The following is a 16,270-nucleotide window of genomic DNA, read 5'->3' on the forward strand; positions in this document are numbered from 1 at the left end:
CAGTCACACAGGAACCGTTCTGTTCATGGAGTATTTAACAATTTCAATTTTATAACTTCCCACTTGATCCCAAAATGCCATGTTTTTTTTGAAGGAATTAATCAACACAGAATTTTGGGGGGAATTTTTTTCTACATTAACACTCTTAATCTCAGTCCTGCTTAATTAAACCTTATATAGATTTTAATTGTACTTCTCTTACTTTCAACAGGAACAGTGTCAACAGTGAGAAAACAGACTGCGACAGTTTGTCTACCTTGCTTAAAGCTGATGAAATTTCTCTACAAATTGGCTACATTCAAGCAGTGAACCATGAAGGAAAGCCACTTTGCCTTGCATGTCAGGAGCCAACAATCCAGATCAGCAAACCTCATGACTCTACAGATTGGGATACACGATTCTGCTCCCCAAAATGCCAGGAAGACTTTCTGATCCGTTCTAATGGCAGCTACATGAGATCAAAGGTTTTTGAGGTTGAGCACGGGATCTGTCAGCAATGTAAGCTCAATGCTCATGAGTTGTATCTTACTGTGAAAGATGCACCCAAAGCCCTTCGGAAAAAACGTCTTCAAAGTATATGGTTGGCGCAACTTTCCTTAGATCAGGTAAGGGGTTAAAAGCAACTCTTTCATTTTTGATCAGTTTATATTTTACATTTTCTAAAAAAACATAATAATGATATAGCGCCTTATCACGCCATTGAGGCGTCTCAAAGCGCTTCACAGGATATTCTGTAAATTGGTTTGACTGCATGTTTATTTTAAATTAGTATTTCCTTGAATTTATTGTACTGTACTATCTTTCTGCTCTCTACGAGTAAGCCTAACCAGAGCTTTTTAGTATTAGATTTATTAAGGCTGAAGGAGCAAGGCACTGGAATCAAAAGATCTGCCAAGATCCAATAAACTGGTGTAGCAGACTCAGTGGGCTGAATGGCCTTCTCCTGTTCCTGTTCTTTTTTTTTAATCTTTGTAAGATGTGAAAGGACTGTTGTGTTTTGATTAGGTCAGCAAGCAATTTAGAGGTTGCAATGTGGGATGGAATTTTTCACATTTGCTTGCAAAATCTATAATTACAGAAGATTTCAGTGTTTATGTTTTTTTTTGCTCCCTGAGGAGGAGCTTTAGGTTTAGGTTGCTGAGCCCACAGTGTTTATAGCTTGTTGTGAAATCTGGTCATTTTCATTTCAGTCTTTTCTAACCCTTTTAGAATTAACCCTTTAGGATTAGTTATCATTGCAACACAATAGTGAACAGGAATAAAATTACATTTTAAAAAAGTGATATGTTAATCCTGATTATAAAATGAAGTGCAGTTTGTCATGTGTGCTGCTCGCCCCTCCTCCATCAAAGCGCCATGCATTTGACAAGCGATTACCTGGGCCAATAGAAAAGTGCAGCCGTAATTTTTCCGCAGGATCCGCTACAAACAACTCCCTCCACTACAAAGGTATTCGCTACAAGCGAGTCCATCTCTACAAGCGAGTCCCTCCTCTACAAAAGGATTCGCTCCAAACAAATCCCTCCGCCACAAACAACATGTTCCGGTACAAACCTGTAAAAATGAAGTTTCCTCAGTCCCGGCCTCTGCGCACCGCTGCCAGCTGTTTATTGTATAATGTTCCTGTGGGCGGGGCTGTGCCCCTCCTGTATATACTGTGAAGTGCTCTGAGGCATCTCAGCGATGTTAGAAGGCGCTATATCAAATGCAAAGATTATTATGATTTATTTCCTCTGAGGCTATCTTGCGATCTACTTACTATTGCATCTGGTTCACTCTCTACCTATCTCAGTATTGTAGCAAAAGATTGGAAAGTTTTTGTAGCAAATTTAGATTCCTCTGTAGGGTAAATATAATGGAAAATAAATTTATCTCTCAAACACATTTTATTTTGTTCTGATTAGATTCAAAGATCTGTTTATTTCAGTCCACTTCCCTAGTAACATATTCCACAAATCTATTACCCTTTGTGTAAAACACAAGATTTAATCCTTGCATTTGATTTGCATTTGATATTTACCTCACTTTCCCTCTTTATTCTTAACTTCAAAGGATGTTTTCTTACAAAATCTGTTCTCTGATTTGAGAAAGAAATTGTATCACAGAATTTCAAATAGCAATGTGGTATTTAATATAACAGGGGGTTGTTATTAATGTACTTAAAACTGAGAAAACTTCCAGCTATCGAGAATCTGTGGGGCAATTAAAAACTGTTACACTAACATGATGCCAAGGCTTTGAGCTAATGTATTTAATTGGTTTAATTGTACTTAATAAAGTAGCTTTTGTTACTGAGGGCTCTCCAGGCAAACTGAAGTTATTAATAATGCAATCATAGAATTATATAACAACAAAACAATTTGGGTTTATATAGCGCCCTCCACGCCAGACGGCATCTCAGAGCGCTTTAAAGGACAGAGCGCTTTAAAGCATGTGCTTTATAAAGCACAGAAGGAGGCCATTCAGACCATCGTGTCTGTGCCGGCTCTTTTAAAAGAGCTATCCAAATAAATCCCACTCCCCCGCTCTCTCCCCATAGGCCTGCAAACTTGTTCTCCCATAATTGTCTACTTCTCTCTTAAGAGTTGTTATTGAATCGGTTTCCACCATTCTCTCAGGCAATGCATTCCAGATCCAAATAACTCGCTGTGTGAAAGCATTCTTCTCAATATTCCAGCAAAACTTTATTTCAAAAAGTACTTTATCAGCAAGTACCTTTCGGGGAATTTTTAAAGATAATAAAAATATTGGATTATGAAGTTATTGGAGCATGTTGTGAGGTAATAATATTTAATCTTGTTATAAATGTTCTATATTTGAAATAACTGATTTGTAAATAAATTTCAGTTACTACTTGGCAGTGGTAAATGCAGATAATAAAAATATTGTTTCTTGGACGAGAACCAAAAGCAAAGCACCATTTTAATATCGTTGTTATTTTAACAGGGCTGATGGGACGAAATGTTTGAAATATTACACTATATAATCAAAGTACTTGGTGGTGGTAGGAGACCAGAAGTAATTTGTAGCATTTTACTCGAGAAGAGCTCTTTTCCCTACTTAAATTCCCAAGCCTCTTCCTTTTTAGCAAAGCCAATAGAAATTTGCAGAAATATTTGCCATGAATTGCAGGGAAATGTTACAGATGTTGCGGAAAATTGTGGGGAGTCGATTGGTGTTACACACACTGCACATGCACACACCTAGAGAGACACTCACAGACACGGAGACATACACTCACAGACTGAGATACATAGAGAAAGACATACACTCACAGACTGAGATACATAGAGAAAGACACACACATGCTCACAGACAGAGAGAGACACACACACGCGCTCACAGACACAGAGAGACACACACACTCACAGACACAGAGAGACACACACATGGAGACACACACAGACACAGAGAGAGATGCACACACACACTCAGACACAGAGAGAGACACTCACTCACAGACAGAGAGAGACACACTCACAGACACAGAGAGAGACACTCACAGACACAGAGAGAGACTCACAGACACAGAGAGAGACTCACAGACACAGAGAGAGACACACACTCACAGACACAGAGAGAGACACACACTCACAGACACAGAGAGACACACACTCACAGACACAGAGAGAGACACACACACACTCACAGACACAGAGAGAGACACATACACACTCACAGACACAGAGAGAGACACACACACTCACAGACACAGAGAGAGACACACACACTCACAGACACAGAGAGAGACACTCAAGAGACACCCGCAACCACACACACATCTCACAAACAGACACACACGTACAGACAAAGGAGAGAGAGAGACACACATAGGCAATCTCAACTTCGGGATCTGGGGGTGAGCGAAGCCCATTTCCCGCTCGCGCTGCACAGCGAATGTGCGCCCTGAGCCACTCCGCCCACAGTAGCAGCGTCCAGTAAACAGCTGGCCGCAGAGGCTAGGACCCAGCACACTGCATTTTTACAAGCTTCTAGCGGAGGGTGTTGTTTTTAGTGGATTCCATGGAAAGATTGCAGCCAAACGTTTCTGTTGATCCAGATTATTAGGTAGCAACCTGCTCAGTTGGTAACACTCATCTCTGAGTTAGAAGGTTATGGGTTCAAGCACATCTCGCGCTGGGAATTTAAGGTCATAATCTAGCTTGACACTCCAATACTATTCTGCGAGACAGCTGCATTGTCAGAGTTGCCGACCTTCAAATGAAACTTTAAACCAAACATCAAATGCGAAATGACAGTTTGTTCAGGTGGACGTAAAGATCCCATGACACTATTCGGAAAAAAAGAAGGGAGTTTCTTCTTGTGTCCTGGTAAATAACCCCTAAAATAAAATTGGTCGTTCGCTTTGTAACTGTTTGTCGGACATTGCTGTGCGCAGATTGCCTGCAGGATTCGCCTACACATACACAGTTATTACATTTTACAGTAAATCCTGGAAGTGCTTTGAGATGCTGGACAACTTGATAAGGCTCTATGTCAAATACAAGGATTATTATTATTGATTTAGAACGTTTTAAACTAGGTTCTTGGAACGCAAGGGACCACAATCAAAAGAGAATTCCCCATTGGATGTAAATGTATTTGCATTTTTAGAAGTCATTTGACAACTCTACATGTGGAACCTGTTAAAAGTTCATGGAGTGTGTGTAAAATTAGATTAAGAAGTGGCTTAGGAAGCAGAAAGTGATCAATGGAAGAGGCTTCTTAGGGCACAGTGACAATGACGACAAGTTTCATGGGATCTGCCCGAGTTTATTTCTGTTCTGTTCACGCAATTCATAAATGTCTTTGATAAAATTATTTAATATTATAAATTTGGCAATGATAATAAGCTATTTGAACAGTTTCTAGCTTCCTTTAACCATTATAATAATAATCCTTGCCTTTGATATAGCCCTTTTCATGTCTTCGAGACGTCTCAAAGTGCTTCACAGAATATACTGTAAACAACAACAACAACAAGATTCCATTTATAAAGCGCCTTTCACGTCAGGAGGACGTCCCAAGGTGCTGCACAGTTGGGTCATGACCCGAGCAGGGGGGAAATGGTCAGGGTGAGGGGAGGGAAGGGAGGGAGCGAGGAGCGGGGAAATGGTCAGGGTGAGGGGAGGGAAGGGAGGGAGCGAGGAGGGGGAAGAGAGTCGAGAGGGGAGCTAAAGGCACGGTCAAAGAGAAAGGTTTTGAGACCGGCCTTGAAGGAGGAAAGGGAGGAGGCGGCGAAGGCACTGGGGGATGGAGTTCCAGAGCCTCGGGGCTGAGAGGCTGAAGGCCCGACCACCGATGGTAGGGCGGTTGGGGCGGGGGATGTGGAGCAGACCGGAGCCAGAGGAACGGAGGGTACGGGCAGGTAGGTAGGGTGATAGTAGGTTGGAGAGGTAGGAGGGAGCGAGGCCGTGAATGGCCTTGTAGGTGAGGATGAGGATCTTGAAATCAATCCTCTGGGGGATGGGGAGCCAGTGGAGGCGAGCGAGGGTGGGAGTGATGTGGTCCCGAAGCCTGGTGCGGGACAGTACACGAGCTGCAGAGTTCTAAAGTGAATTGACTGTATATTTTTGAATGAAACATGGCAGCCAATTGCGCAATAATTGGACAACAGCAGTGACCCACAAGCAGCCGTGGACTGAGTGACCAATTATTGTTTTTTGAAGGATTAACAACAAAAGAGGAACACATTTTCTTTTTAAAAGCTTTTTCTAGATTACCTAGTTTTCTATTGTATAGTTTACATACAGTGTGAAAGAGTAATGGCCTTGATATACAATATTTGCCTGATTACATGAGCATATAACAGTTGTTCATATGAATCATTCTGATGTTTGTTCCTTTGAGCATTGTAAGTTTCAGGGGGGAATACATTGGCAGGTCATTGGTATGGATACAACTCTAGAAAGTTTTCAAACTCCTTCACTAAAATGAGCACAATAGTTTATCATAACTGTCCACAAGGCAAAACCTTTTGCCATAAACCATGCACACATTTTTCTCTCTGTCTCTCATGCACATAATTAACCTAGAGGAAAACGGGAAGGTACAGCTGATTATAGAACAAGAAAAATAAATAGAATGAGCAGATGGTAGAATAAATGGAAATTTATATTTACTGGAGATAAAGTAAGTTTGAACCCTGAGCCAGAATTAAACAAATCGGAGCATAAATTATGTACCATAAGGCCTGACATCCAAAACAGATTTGCTAAATTGTTGAATATAAACTCACCACTGATATAAATTATCAGTGTTGGAATAAGTAAATTTCAACACTGATAATTTTCTTTGCTTGTGTTCCTTTTCTGTCTGTTTTTGGAATGTCTGTTTTGTGTGTGTGTATACATCAGTAATTGCAGTATTACATAATTAGGAGTTATTTCCACACTTTACTGCAATCATTCCTTAATTTGTGGATTTACTATTAAAAATATTTCACATGTGTATGGTTATTGGAACATTTGCTGCTGTGTTCACCCATAGAAATAGTCACTACACTTTATGTAGATAATTCCTGTGAAGCACTTTGGGGCATTCTACTGACATGAAAGGCACTATAATGAATGCAAGGATTATTTGTGGAGTCCTGTAGCTCAGTGGTTAGAGCACTCGCTTTGCAAGTGAGAGACCTGAGTTCAATTCCAGGCAGAGGGCGAAACCTTGGGCAAGTTTCCTTACTCCACACAGAGCCTAATAATAATCCCTCCAAAACCAAAAACAATAATAAATTGGTCATTTTCAATCTATGACTGTTTGTGGGACATTGCTGTGTGCAATTGGCTGCCGCGTTCGCCCACAAATATACAGTCAATTCACTTTACAGTGTGTTCTGTGAAGCGCTTTGGGACGTCCTCCCGACGTGAAAAGCGCTATATCAAATGCAAGGATTATTACTATTATTATTGTAATTTTGAAACATGATCTAATTTCTATAGCAGCCTTTTTTTGTAAGAATAAATAAGTCTATTACTCCATCCCTCTGCATTGAATTCAGTGAGTGGTAGTCTAGTGATTTTATTTAACTTGAGGATTCTTCAATGAATCACATTTTATTTCAGGTACTAAATATGTAATTACTGAATTTGCATGTTTTGTTTTTAGCTGAATGAAATTATTCAGAACCCAAGCGAGGGTCAGTTTTGGCAAGTGGATCACATTAAACCAGTCTATGGAGGAGGAGGACAGTGCTCACTTGTCAACTTACAGACACTCTGTACCGTGTGTCACAAAGAGGTTAGTGAATTGGTAATTAATGTCATCCCGATGGTTGACAGCCTATAATTTTCCCACGACAGTTTTTTAAAAATTATTTGGATGCTCCTCAGATACCTTGCACTTCCCAAGATTGATAGAAGGAAGATATGGTTGAATACAGAGCAAAATGTGATACATAGTACAATATTGAATTGTATTAAGTGTGAAATTTAACATCTCACTTCAGATTCCATTCACTAAATGGAAGTTATTAAAAATAAATGATTTTTCTGTGCTCACATGATAAGAGGCCCTATATAATTTATTATAACTCTCTGCCTGAACGGGTAGCATCTTGGAGCACTTAACTATTATGATTGAGTATTATACATTTGGTTTACTTGGAGAATATTACAATTTACTTGGATTAGTTGTGTTATCTGTTGAATTTAAGAACTGAAAATGCTTTGTAAGGCCAAGGAGCATGGAATTACATATTGGAGGCAATAGCTTGAATCCAGATTTTTCCCAGTCTGGTCTTGGATGTTTTTTGACATTGGATATTTTCTACAGATGCTTTTTAACTAAGCATTTGAACTGTTCCTGCTTTTTTTGAAATGGGGGCAAGAGCCATCAACATTTGCATTTGATCGTTGTAAATTATATCCAGTCTAATGTGGCAAAGTACACTGACAACTACTGGTTGGAAAATACTGTACCAAAGAAAAGGATCATTTAATTTCACTGTTTGGTGACAGATTTCAGTCAATAAGATCTATAACTTAAAAAACTTTATTTTTTTAAATTTTTCCAAAATATAGTCAATTTACTTCACAGTATATTCTGGGAAAGGCTTTGTGGTGTCTCGAAGACGCGATGAGGCACTATATCAAATGCAAGGATTATTATTATAGTTCGAGATGTAGGGAGGTGCCAGGGCATGAAGGGATTTGGAAACGAGCATGAGGATCTTGAAATCGATCTGTTCGGCAATAGGGGACCAGTGGAGCCTGGCTGGAACTGGTGTGATGGGGGTACAGGGGGTAAGGCGCTATGTTAAATTCAAATATTAATTATATTTTCGTGCTAGTGACCTAGGATAATATTGTGGGAAGTACACGGTATTTGAATTTTAAAGTTATTAAATTTTAAGAAAATGATAAATTGTGAAATAAACTCTTAATTCCAGTTATTACTGTTTCTTCATTTCAGAAGTTAACAAATTATTTTTTTCATTTTGTAGAGGACTGCCAAACAAGCTAGAGAGAGAAGCGAGGCAAAGCGATTGTCAAGCGCTTTAAAATTTGGGTCCGACATCACAAGATTTTTTGTCAAGAAATGATGTAAAATTTAAAGTAACCAGGAGAAGAAATTCAATATGTACCATGTAAATGTAATTTTTTACCTCTGTATAGGATGTTGATATCCAAAACACTTCCTTTATATTACCTGCTAGTTTTTCACTGCGAGATTCTACAACTCACTGCTTGGCAGGGTGCATTGCCACAAGTGTTGGTGAGTCATCAAACCTGGTCCAGGACCCATTCTTTATTACAAGTCTGCAGTGCCACTGAGCTATTCATTCTACTGTGGAGAACATTGCAATCAGGCCTCTTGCCTCCAACAGGGGTCACTACATAGCAATCAGTAGGTTACTTCTGATGTGTGTATAATTTGTGCAATTACTGATGTATAAGAGAGATTGTGGTAGGGGCTTGATGATCTGTGGCTTGCTTCAATGAGCCCTCCAACGTACTTTGACATTTCATTGCTGAGGGAGGTAAAAAGAAAGACTATGGTTCCTAAAACTGTGGTACCCAATGATCCTGAACATTGGGAGTCCTGTGGCTTAGCGGTTAGAACACTACCCTCGCAAGCGAGAGACCTGGGTTCAATTCCCAGGCAGGGCAAAATGGGCAAATTTCCTTATTCCACACGCCTGTTTACCTAGCAATAAATTAGTCAATTGGCAGATCACTTTTCCAGGGGTAATAATTCCTTCAAAAAAAAATTGGTCACTTCAATCCATGGGACACTGCTGTGCACAATTGACTGCCACATTTTGCCCACAAAATACAGTCAAATAATTTTACAGTATATTCTGTGAAGCGCTTTGAGACGTCTTGCAGATGTGATAGAGGCGCTATATCAAATATCATATTCAAGGATTATTATTGAGTGAGAAACGGTCAGGGGTAAGGGTGACATCCTCCCTGATCAAAGAGCCAGTCCTAGGATCAGATGGAAATCATTACTTCATTGAGCTAGTGGAGGTGCTGCTGCTACCCAAATATCCATGACCATAAATCACCAACTTTTGAAGAAAATTGCTTTGTGAATATACAAAAGCTTTAGTGATTTTTTTTGTACTTAACATTAAAGCTGTCAGTTCTCGATAATGCAATGCTTCCAGCTTTGGCATTCAGATTTATACAGCAACTTGTTCAATTGATGAAACCGTGGATAGCTGGCTGTTTTCATATGCAAAAGTTTCCTATTTATTTTGATTGACAACACCAATATTTGAGTTGATGTAAGAAAGCTGGTTTTATTCTAACCCTTTCTCTCTCATGTTTAATGGTAACACCATCAACTATAGTACATCTTTTAAAATATTCATTTATCATGGGTTTATAAACACTTCAATGCTCAAAAGTGAGCAGGCAGATTTTATTTAAATACCAGCCATTTGCAGACACCAACACAGCTTGCAATGTTACAGGGAATTGTATCCTGGATAGTTGCTTTAGCAACACGACTTAGAATAGCCTTATACTACTAGTTTTGCCATATTGATGCCATATGAAAAATATTCTGCCAAAGTGATTTTGTCTATTAAATATATTCTATGAGCTTCCTTTCAAAGCAATATTTCACTAGTTAACAATGATACAGCTTTTAAACTTGTAATTTACCAATGCTATAAAATATCTTTAAAACCATACAGAATTGGAAACAAAACTGAATGTGGGAAACATGACGTGTAATTGAAATGCCACTTCTTGCTTGCTCAAAGCTATGAAATGTCTACATTTAACTGCCCTGCATAAATATACAACTGAATTAATAAGCATTTCAAAATACACTGTACACTATCGATTCCATTTTACAAAAGCTTAACAATTTGACTATAAATCATGCTTTCACAATATCTGAAAAATGTTCAACTCAAATTGATAAAACAATTGCACATTTACCCAGTATCATCTATTATTGAATATATTAACAAAATCAAATTATGGTACTTTTCTAAATTTGCATGCTTTATATGGTAGTGAGGGGAGGAAAACAAGGAGTGCTTTCAGATCACTTAACTGTGATATTTAACAGCCACCATGCAAACATATGCATCTACAGTTTACACAAGTGCGTGACAAAATATACGAATGACAGTAAGTCTAGTACGTCTGGTTTTCCTTTAACAAACGCCTCTCCATTATCACAAAATTAGAAGAATGAGGTGTCTGAGGAAAATGCACCAGCTAGACGGAAATCATCTTTTAATAAGACACAGTACATGCGCTGTGGCAAAGATTTCGAGTATGGTGCTGGTCGAGGCACGGTTGTTCGAAGAATTATTTCACGGCCAGTTGGAGGAGGAAATTCAGGGACTGCTCCAGAGCTTGGCCTGCGCTCAGAAGAAGGCTTTCTGGGTTCATCATCAATTGGTGTCAGAGTGGCAGCCTTTAAAATGGAATAGATAGGTTTACAATACTCATACAAAAAACAGTTCTGCAATGGAAAATAATTAAAACATTTAACCAATGCTCATGATTCATATACTTGGGAAGTGCAAAAATAAACATCTGTTAGACAAAGGCAAATTGTGCATATGGATTTTTGCGTGGAAGATGAAAATGGCCATACATGTAGATGCTGAAGTAAATGCTGGTACATAACACTTTTTTTAGGGTCAACTGGGAGTATGATACGCTTTCCCTGCTTAAGACTCACTTTTTCAACAATGAGAGCTTACCAAAGCTGTCTCTGTTTGCACAGCTCAGGAGTGTGTAAATTCCAGGAGACACAAACTACGTAGTTTTATCTCACCCTGAAGTTGATCAACATACATTTTACGAAAACATGGATTAACTTGAATCAAAATCTCCAGAGAAATAGGTAGCAAATTACAATCCAATTATATTTTTTAAAAAGGTTAAAATGACATTTTAGGATGTAAAATGAAGTTTTGTTGACTGATCAGATTAATGTATTTGTTTTTTCAATATTCTGAATTTGGTAAAGTACAGTGCAATTTAGAGTGCTTTTAGTCGCTTCTGTAACTTGAACGGTGGGACCACTAACAACTTTTGATTTAAAACAGTTTTAAATGAAAGAACTTGAAAAAATAATGGTGTCTTATGTCAAACGCTTCATAGCTAATTACTGCGAAGTGCAATGACAGTTTTGAAGGAACAATGGCAAAGTTTTGTACCACAAAGTCTTAAAATTATTATGAAGTAAATGATCAAGAAGCATCATGGGATTTAACGTCCAACTGAACACAACTTCTAGCCTGGATCTCAGTTTAACATCTCATCCTGAAGAATGAAGCACTCACTCACTGAGGCATTGCAGTGGTAGAATGAAGGAAAGAAAGGAAAAAGTACAGTTTTGCTCAGCCAAAACTGCTTAAGTCTTCCTACGAGTCTCAAACCTACAACAGAAGTGCTACCGGGTGAGCCCAGCTGACAGGTAAAATAAATAGTAGGTTATGCATTTCCTCCAAATAACAACTGCATCTACATGAGGCATGAATTTGAGGGTGATGGGAGCAGAAGGGCTGGTTGTTACCTCTTCAGTAGATTCAGCCAGCTTGAGAAAGGGTGAGAGAAAAGTAGTATTAGGAGAGGAACACAATGATGAAGAAAGAAAAAACAAGTCAGATGGCTAATAAGGGGTTAGACAAAGGTCCAAAGAAATATTTTCCTTTTTAAAGATATGAAACATGCATCTTCATTCCACATCAAACACTAAAATGATTGTTTCATTGATACAGGCTTATTCACCCTGGAATAATATCAACGGAAAAAGTTACTACAAATATTTACAAGAGGTTTAGATGAAATAAATGGCAAGAAAAAAGCCTGAACAGTTTCTGCAACACATGTAAATCCTTTACTCAGAAATAATTACACAAGTCTGAAAAATATAAAATTTACTAAACTTTAGCAGCAAGTTCCTGAGAGTGACATTTAACTTATACAGGCTTTACTTATAATTTTACTCCATGAAAAACTGAAGTGAACAAATCTGAGGTAAAACGGTTATGGTATGAGTTTTTAGTTGTTTGTGAGAAATGGAAACAAATGTATTTCATACATTGTATCCTTATACGTATTAACTGCATAAATTTAATATTGTTCCATATTAATAAATGTAAAAGTAAAATGGGGTTTAAAATGCAGCTAATTTCAACTGGGATTCTTTAATTAAGTTTCACGAGTCAGTGCGATGTATGAACTTCTAAGTACTGAAAGAAGTCCATACTCGGATTCTTTAATTAGGGAATATAATTGGAAGTTGTTGTGCTTTATACCCACATTGTTAAACATCTGATTGCACATTACAGCAATAATAGCCATTAAAATCATCATTACCCACATGTTCAAACTGCATACAGGTTTTCTTCTAAAGCCAGAATACATTGTTACTGTACTAAATGTAATACAAAAATACCAATGTAAATACCATCTGGGATAGATCTTTGCTGATTTAATAAATAGTGCTCTGATAGTGCTAGAATAAAAGTACACAGCTTTAAAGTTGTATATTTGCAATTTATGCAATAACACTTTAAATGTCTAATGGCTGCAGACATCAGTGATTACATTCAAGTACTATAAAAGTGCCTCGATTAAGACACATTGTCAGAAGGTGGAATAATACAGATCGGTATATACTGCCAAAGGTAAAAATCTTACAATTAAATGTCAATATGCCATATTAAACTGCTGATTTATCTATATTGAGGTTTACTGCAGCTAGCAGAAAATATGATCTAATTTTGTTTTCTAGTTATTTTGCAATGACTAGTGTGTAATTCATTTCCAAATGGCCCTTCCCCCCAAAGTATCATGAAATTATTCAAAATTTTCTTAAGGGTTTAAGTTCTCCACTGTGTAGTCATATTAATAAAGTTTATCAATTATTATAATGAACAGAATAACAGTTTAGAAAGGTTAAAACAAAGGGGTTCCCACAATTGAAACAAATAAGAGCATTTCAACCGGTAGCAAAACAGTTTTAAACAGTTGTGTAAAAGGAAAGAAAGCTGCTATTTATCGAATGTCTCTCACAATACAGAATGATGATTAGTAGAGGGATAGTAGTCTGGGTTTGCTTTCGTATTATTAACCCCCGCCAGACACTGCCTCATGCTGGAGCTTAATCTCACATGTGTTAAGGCACTGCCAATATTGCAGCCAAGTGGTCAGTCTTCATGTGCAAGTCTGAGGATGGGGGGGCAAATGCGATGGCATCACCTGTACCTTCCAATTCAATGGACGTGGATCACTTATCAATTCCATATTTCAACATTGTTTAAACCAAATGAAAAACTGCTTCCCAGATACATACATGGTAGATAATGGAAGCATATTTGCCTAATTAAAAAAATCAGGCACAAATATTAACAGAAATATAGATTCACATTCATTTTTCTTACCCTCTGTGCATTCACAAATAACTTGTAGATAATAGTCCCAATGTGTCCTCGTCCTGCTCCAGTAGCTGGCACCTCTGGCTGCTCTAAAAGGCAGCTCACAAACCTAGCCATAAAAGGATTTTTAAAAAGTTAGTGAACTAGAAAGTATTCTATCCATTCTCTCAATGATAAGCATGCGATTGGAAACCCAATTTCAGTTTATTCATTGTGCCAAAACGCTCAATATTAAGAGCAGAATCTGAAAAATGTATACCTTCAATACAGTATAACAGAGTTAAATGGGCTATTGTAATTTGAAAGAAATAAAATCTGTACATTTATGACTCCATATTTCTCCACAACTCCCTCTCCTCCATTCTGGACTCCCTTGCCCCCCTCACCTCCCGAACTGCCTCATACTCCATAAATCCCCCTGGTACACCAGCTATCTCCGTTCCTTCAAGGCACAAGTGCGAGCTGCCGAACGTGTCTGGACCAAATCCAAACTAACGGTCCATCAGCAGATTTGGCTTTACCATACCAAGACCTACTGCTGTGCTCTTGCCTCCGCCAAATCCTCCTTCTACTCCAAGGATATCTTGGAAGCAAAGGACAACCCCCGGCGTCTCTTCACCACTAACTGTCTCCTCCGTCCACCTTCCCATGCCTCGGCCATCCTCTCTTCAAACTCCAACTGTGAGGAGATGCTGGACTTTCTCAAATCTAAAATCGAGGGGATACGTTCAGACACCTTAGCCCCGTCCACCGCCACCCCCACATCACCTCTCCCTCATGATCCACCCCCCACCCATCCCCCCCTATACTCCTTCGACCCTATCTCTCCCTCCTCTCTCACCACAACTGTCCGCAAACTCAAACTCACCACCTGCTCCCTCGATCCCATCTCCACCTCTCCTCGACTCCCAGCTCCATCTTCTGGCCCCTTTCCTGTCCGATGTCATCAACCTCTCCCTGTCAACCGGCTGAGTTCCCACCCCCCTAAAAATGGCCGTCATCAGCCCCATCCTGAAAAAATCTCCCCTGGATCCATCCCTCCTCCCCAGCTACCGCCCCGTCTCTAACCTCCCATTCCTCTCCAACAACAACAACAAGATTTCATCCATAGAGCGCCTTTCACGTCGGGAGGACGTCCCAAGGCACTGTATAGTTGGGTCAGGACCCGAGCAGGGGGGAAATGGTCGGGGAGGGAAGGGAGGGAGCGAGGAGGGAGTAGAGAGTCGAGAGGAGAGCTGAAGGCACAGTCAAAGAGAAAGGTCTTGAGACCGGCCTTGAAGGAGGGAAGGGAGGAAGCGGCGAAGGCACTGGGGGATGGAGTTCCAGAGCCTGGGGGCTGAGAGGCTGAAGGCCCGGCCACCGATGGTAGGGCGGTTGGGACGGGGGATGTGGAGCAGACCGGAGCCAGAGGAACGGAGGGTACGGGCAGGTAAGTAGGGAGATAGTAGGTCGGAGAGGTAGGAGGGAGCAAGGCCGTCAATGGCCTTGTAGGTGAGGATAAGGATCTTGAATTCGATCCTCTGGGGGATGGGGAGCCAGTGGAGGCGAGCGAGGGTGGGAGTGATGTGTTCCCGAAGCCTGGTGCGGGACAGTACACGAGCTGCAGAGTTCTGAATAACTTGCAGCTTGTGGAGGGAGGTGCCGGGAAGGCCGACGAGGAGAGAGTTCCCATAGTCCAGCCTTGAGGTGATAAAGGTGTGGACCAGAGTTTCAGCAGCTTGAGGGTCCAAGGTCCTGGAACGAGTTGTTGCGTCCCAGCTTCGCTTTCTTTCTCGCCATTCCCTCTGAACCCCTCCAATCCGGCTTCCGCGCTGCCCACAGCACAGAAACAGCCCTGGTCAAAGTCACTAATGACATTCTGAACATCTATGATCAGGGCTCCCTCTGCCTCCTTGTCCTCCTCAACTTCTCTGCCGCCTTCCGACACTGTCGACCACTCCACCTTCATACATCACCTCTCCTCTTTACTCAGTCTTCGTGGGCCTGCCCTTGCTTGGTTCGATTCCTATCTCTCTCACCGTCTCCACTTTGTTGCCTCCAACGATTTCTCCTCCAGCCCCCACACTGTCACATCTGGCGCCCCCCAGGGCTCTGTCCTTGGCCCTCTCCTCTTTAATATCTACATGCTTCCCCTTGGTGACATCATCCGCAGACATGGGGGTCAACTTCCATATGTGTGCGGATGACACCCAACTATATCTTTCTGCCTCCACCCTCAACTCCAGGCCCACTGCTGTCCTGACAGACTGCCTGTCAGACATCAAGTCCTGGATGAGGGCAAATTTCCTACAGTTGAATGTGAACAAGACTGAGGCCCTCCTGATTGGCTCATCTCCCCCACTCTCGCCCGACTCCATTGGCTCCCTATCCTTCAGAGGATCCAGTTCAAGATCCTGGTCCTCACATACA

At 40.3% G+C, this 16,270-nt stretch overlaps 2 protein-coding genes across 7 annotated transcripts in view; one reads left to right on the forward strand and one right to left on the reverse strand.

The window, feature by feature from the left end:
• The window catches only part of zranb3 (zinc finger, RAN-binding domain containing 3), a 47,749-nt gene extending 38,697 nt beyond the window's left edge, over window positions 1-9,052 (forward strand). For all 5 annotated transcript variants that reach the window (XM_042336538.1, XM_007896195.2, XM_007896198.2 and 2 more), the window contains 3 exons: window positions 212-605; window positions 7,108-7,239; window positions 8,444-9,052. In XM_042336538.1, the coding sequence (XP_042192472.1) occupies window positions 212-605; window positions 7,108-7,239; window positions 8,444-8,542 (625 nt within the window). In that variant the 3' untranslated portion in view covers window positions 8,543-9,052. The remainder of the gene's footprint in view (window positions 1-211; window positions 606-7,107; window positions 7,240-8,443) is intronic.
• Window positions 9,053-9,836: 784 nt separating this feature from the next.
• The window catches only part of rab3gap1 (RAB3 GTPase activating protein subunit 1), a 30,020-nt gene continuing 23,586 nt past the window's right edge, over window positions 9,837-16,270 (reverse strand). The window contains exons 23-25 of one of the 2 annotated variants that reach the window (XM_042336149.1): window positions 13,868-13,970; window positions 11,995-12,015; window positions 9,837-10,884 (exon numbers count right to left, since the gene is read on the reverse strand). In XM_042336149.1, the coding sequence (XP_042192083.1) occupies window positions 10,648-10,884; window positions 11,995-12,015; window positions 13,868-13,970 (361 nt within the window). In that variant the 3' untranslated portion in view covers window positions 9,837-10,647. The remainder of the gene's footprint in view (window positions 10,885-11,994; window positions 12,016-13,867; window positions 13,971-16,270) is intronic. The other variant, XM_042336150.1, reaches the window with a different exon arrangement.

The sequence above is a fragment of the Callorhinchus milii genome, unplaced genomic scaffold (assembly GCF_018977255.1).
Source record: "Callorhinchus milii isolate IMCB2004 unplaced genomic scaffold, IMCB_Cmil_1.0 Scaffold6, whole genome shotgun sequence".
Taxonomy (NCBI): domain Eukaryota; kingdom Metazoa; phylum Chordata; class Chondrichthyes; order Chimaeriformes; family Callorhinchidae; genus Callorhinchus; species Callorhinchus milii.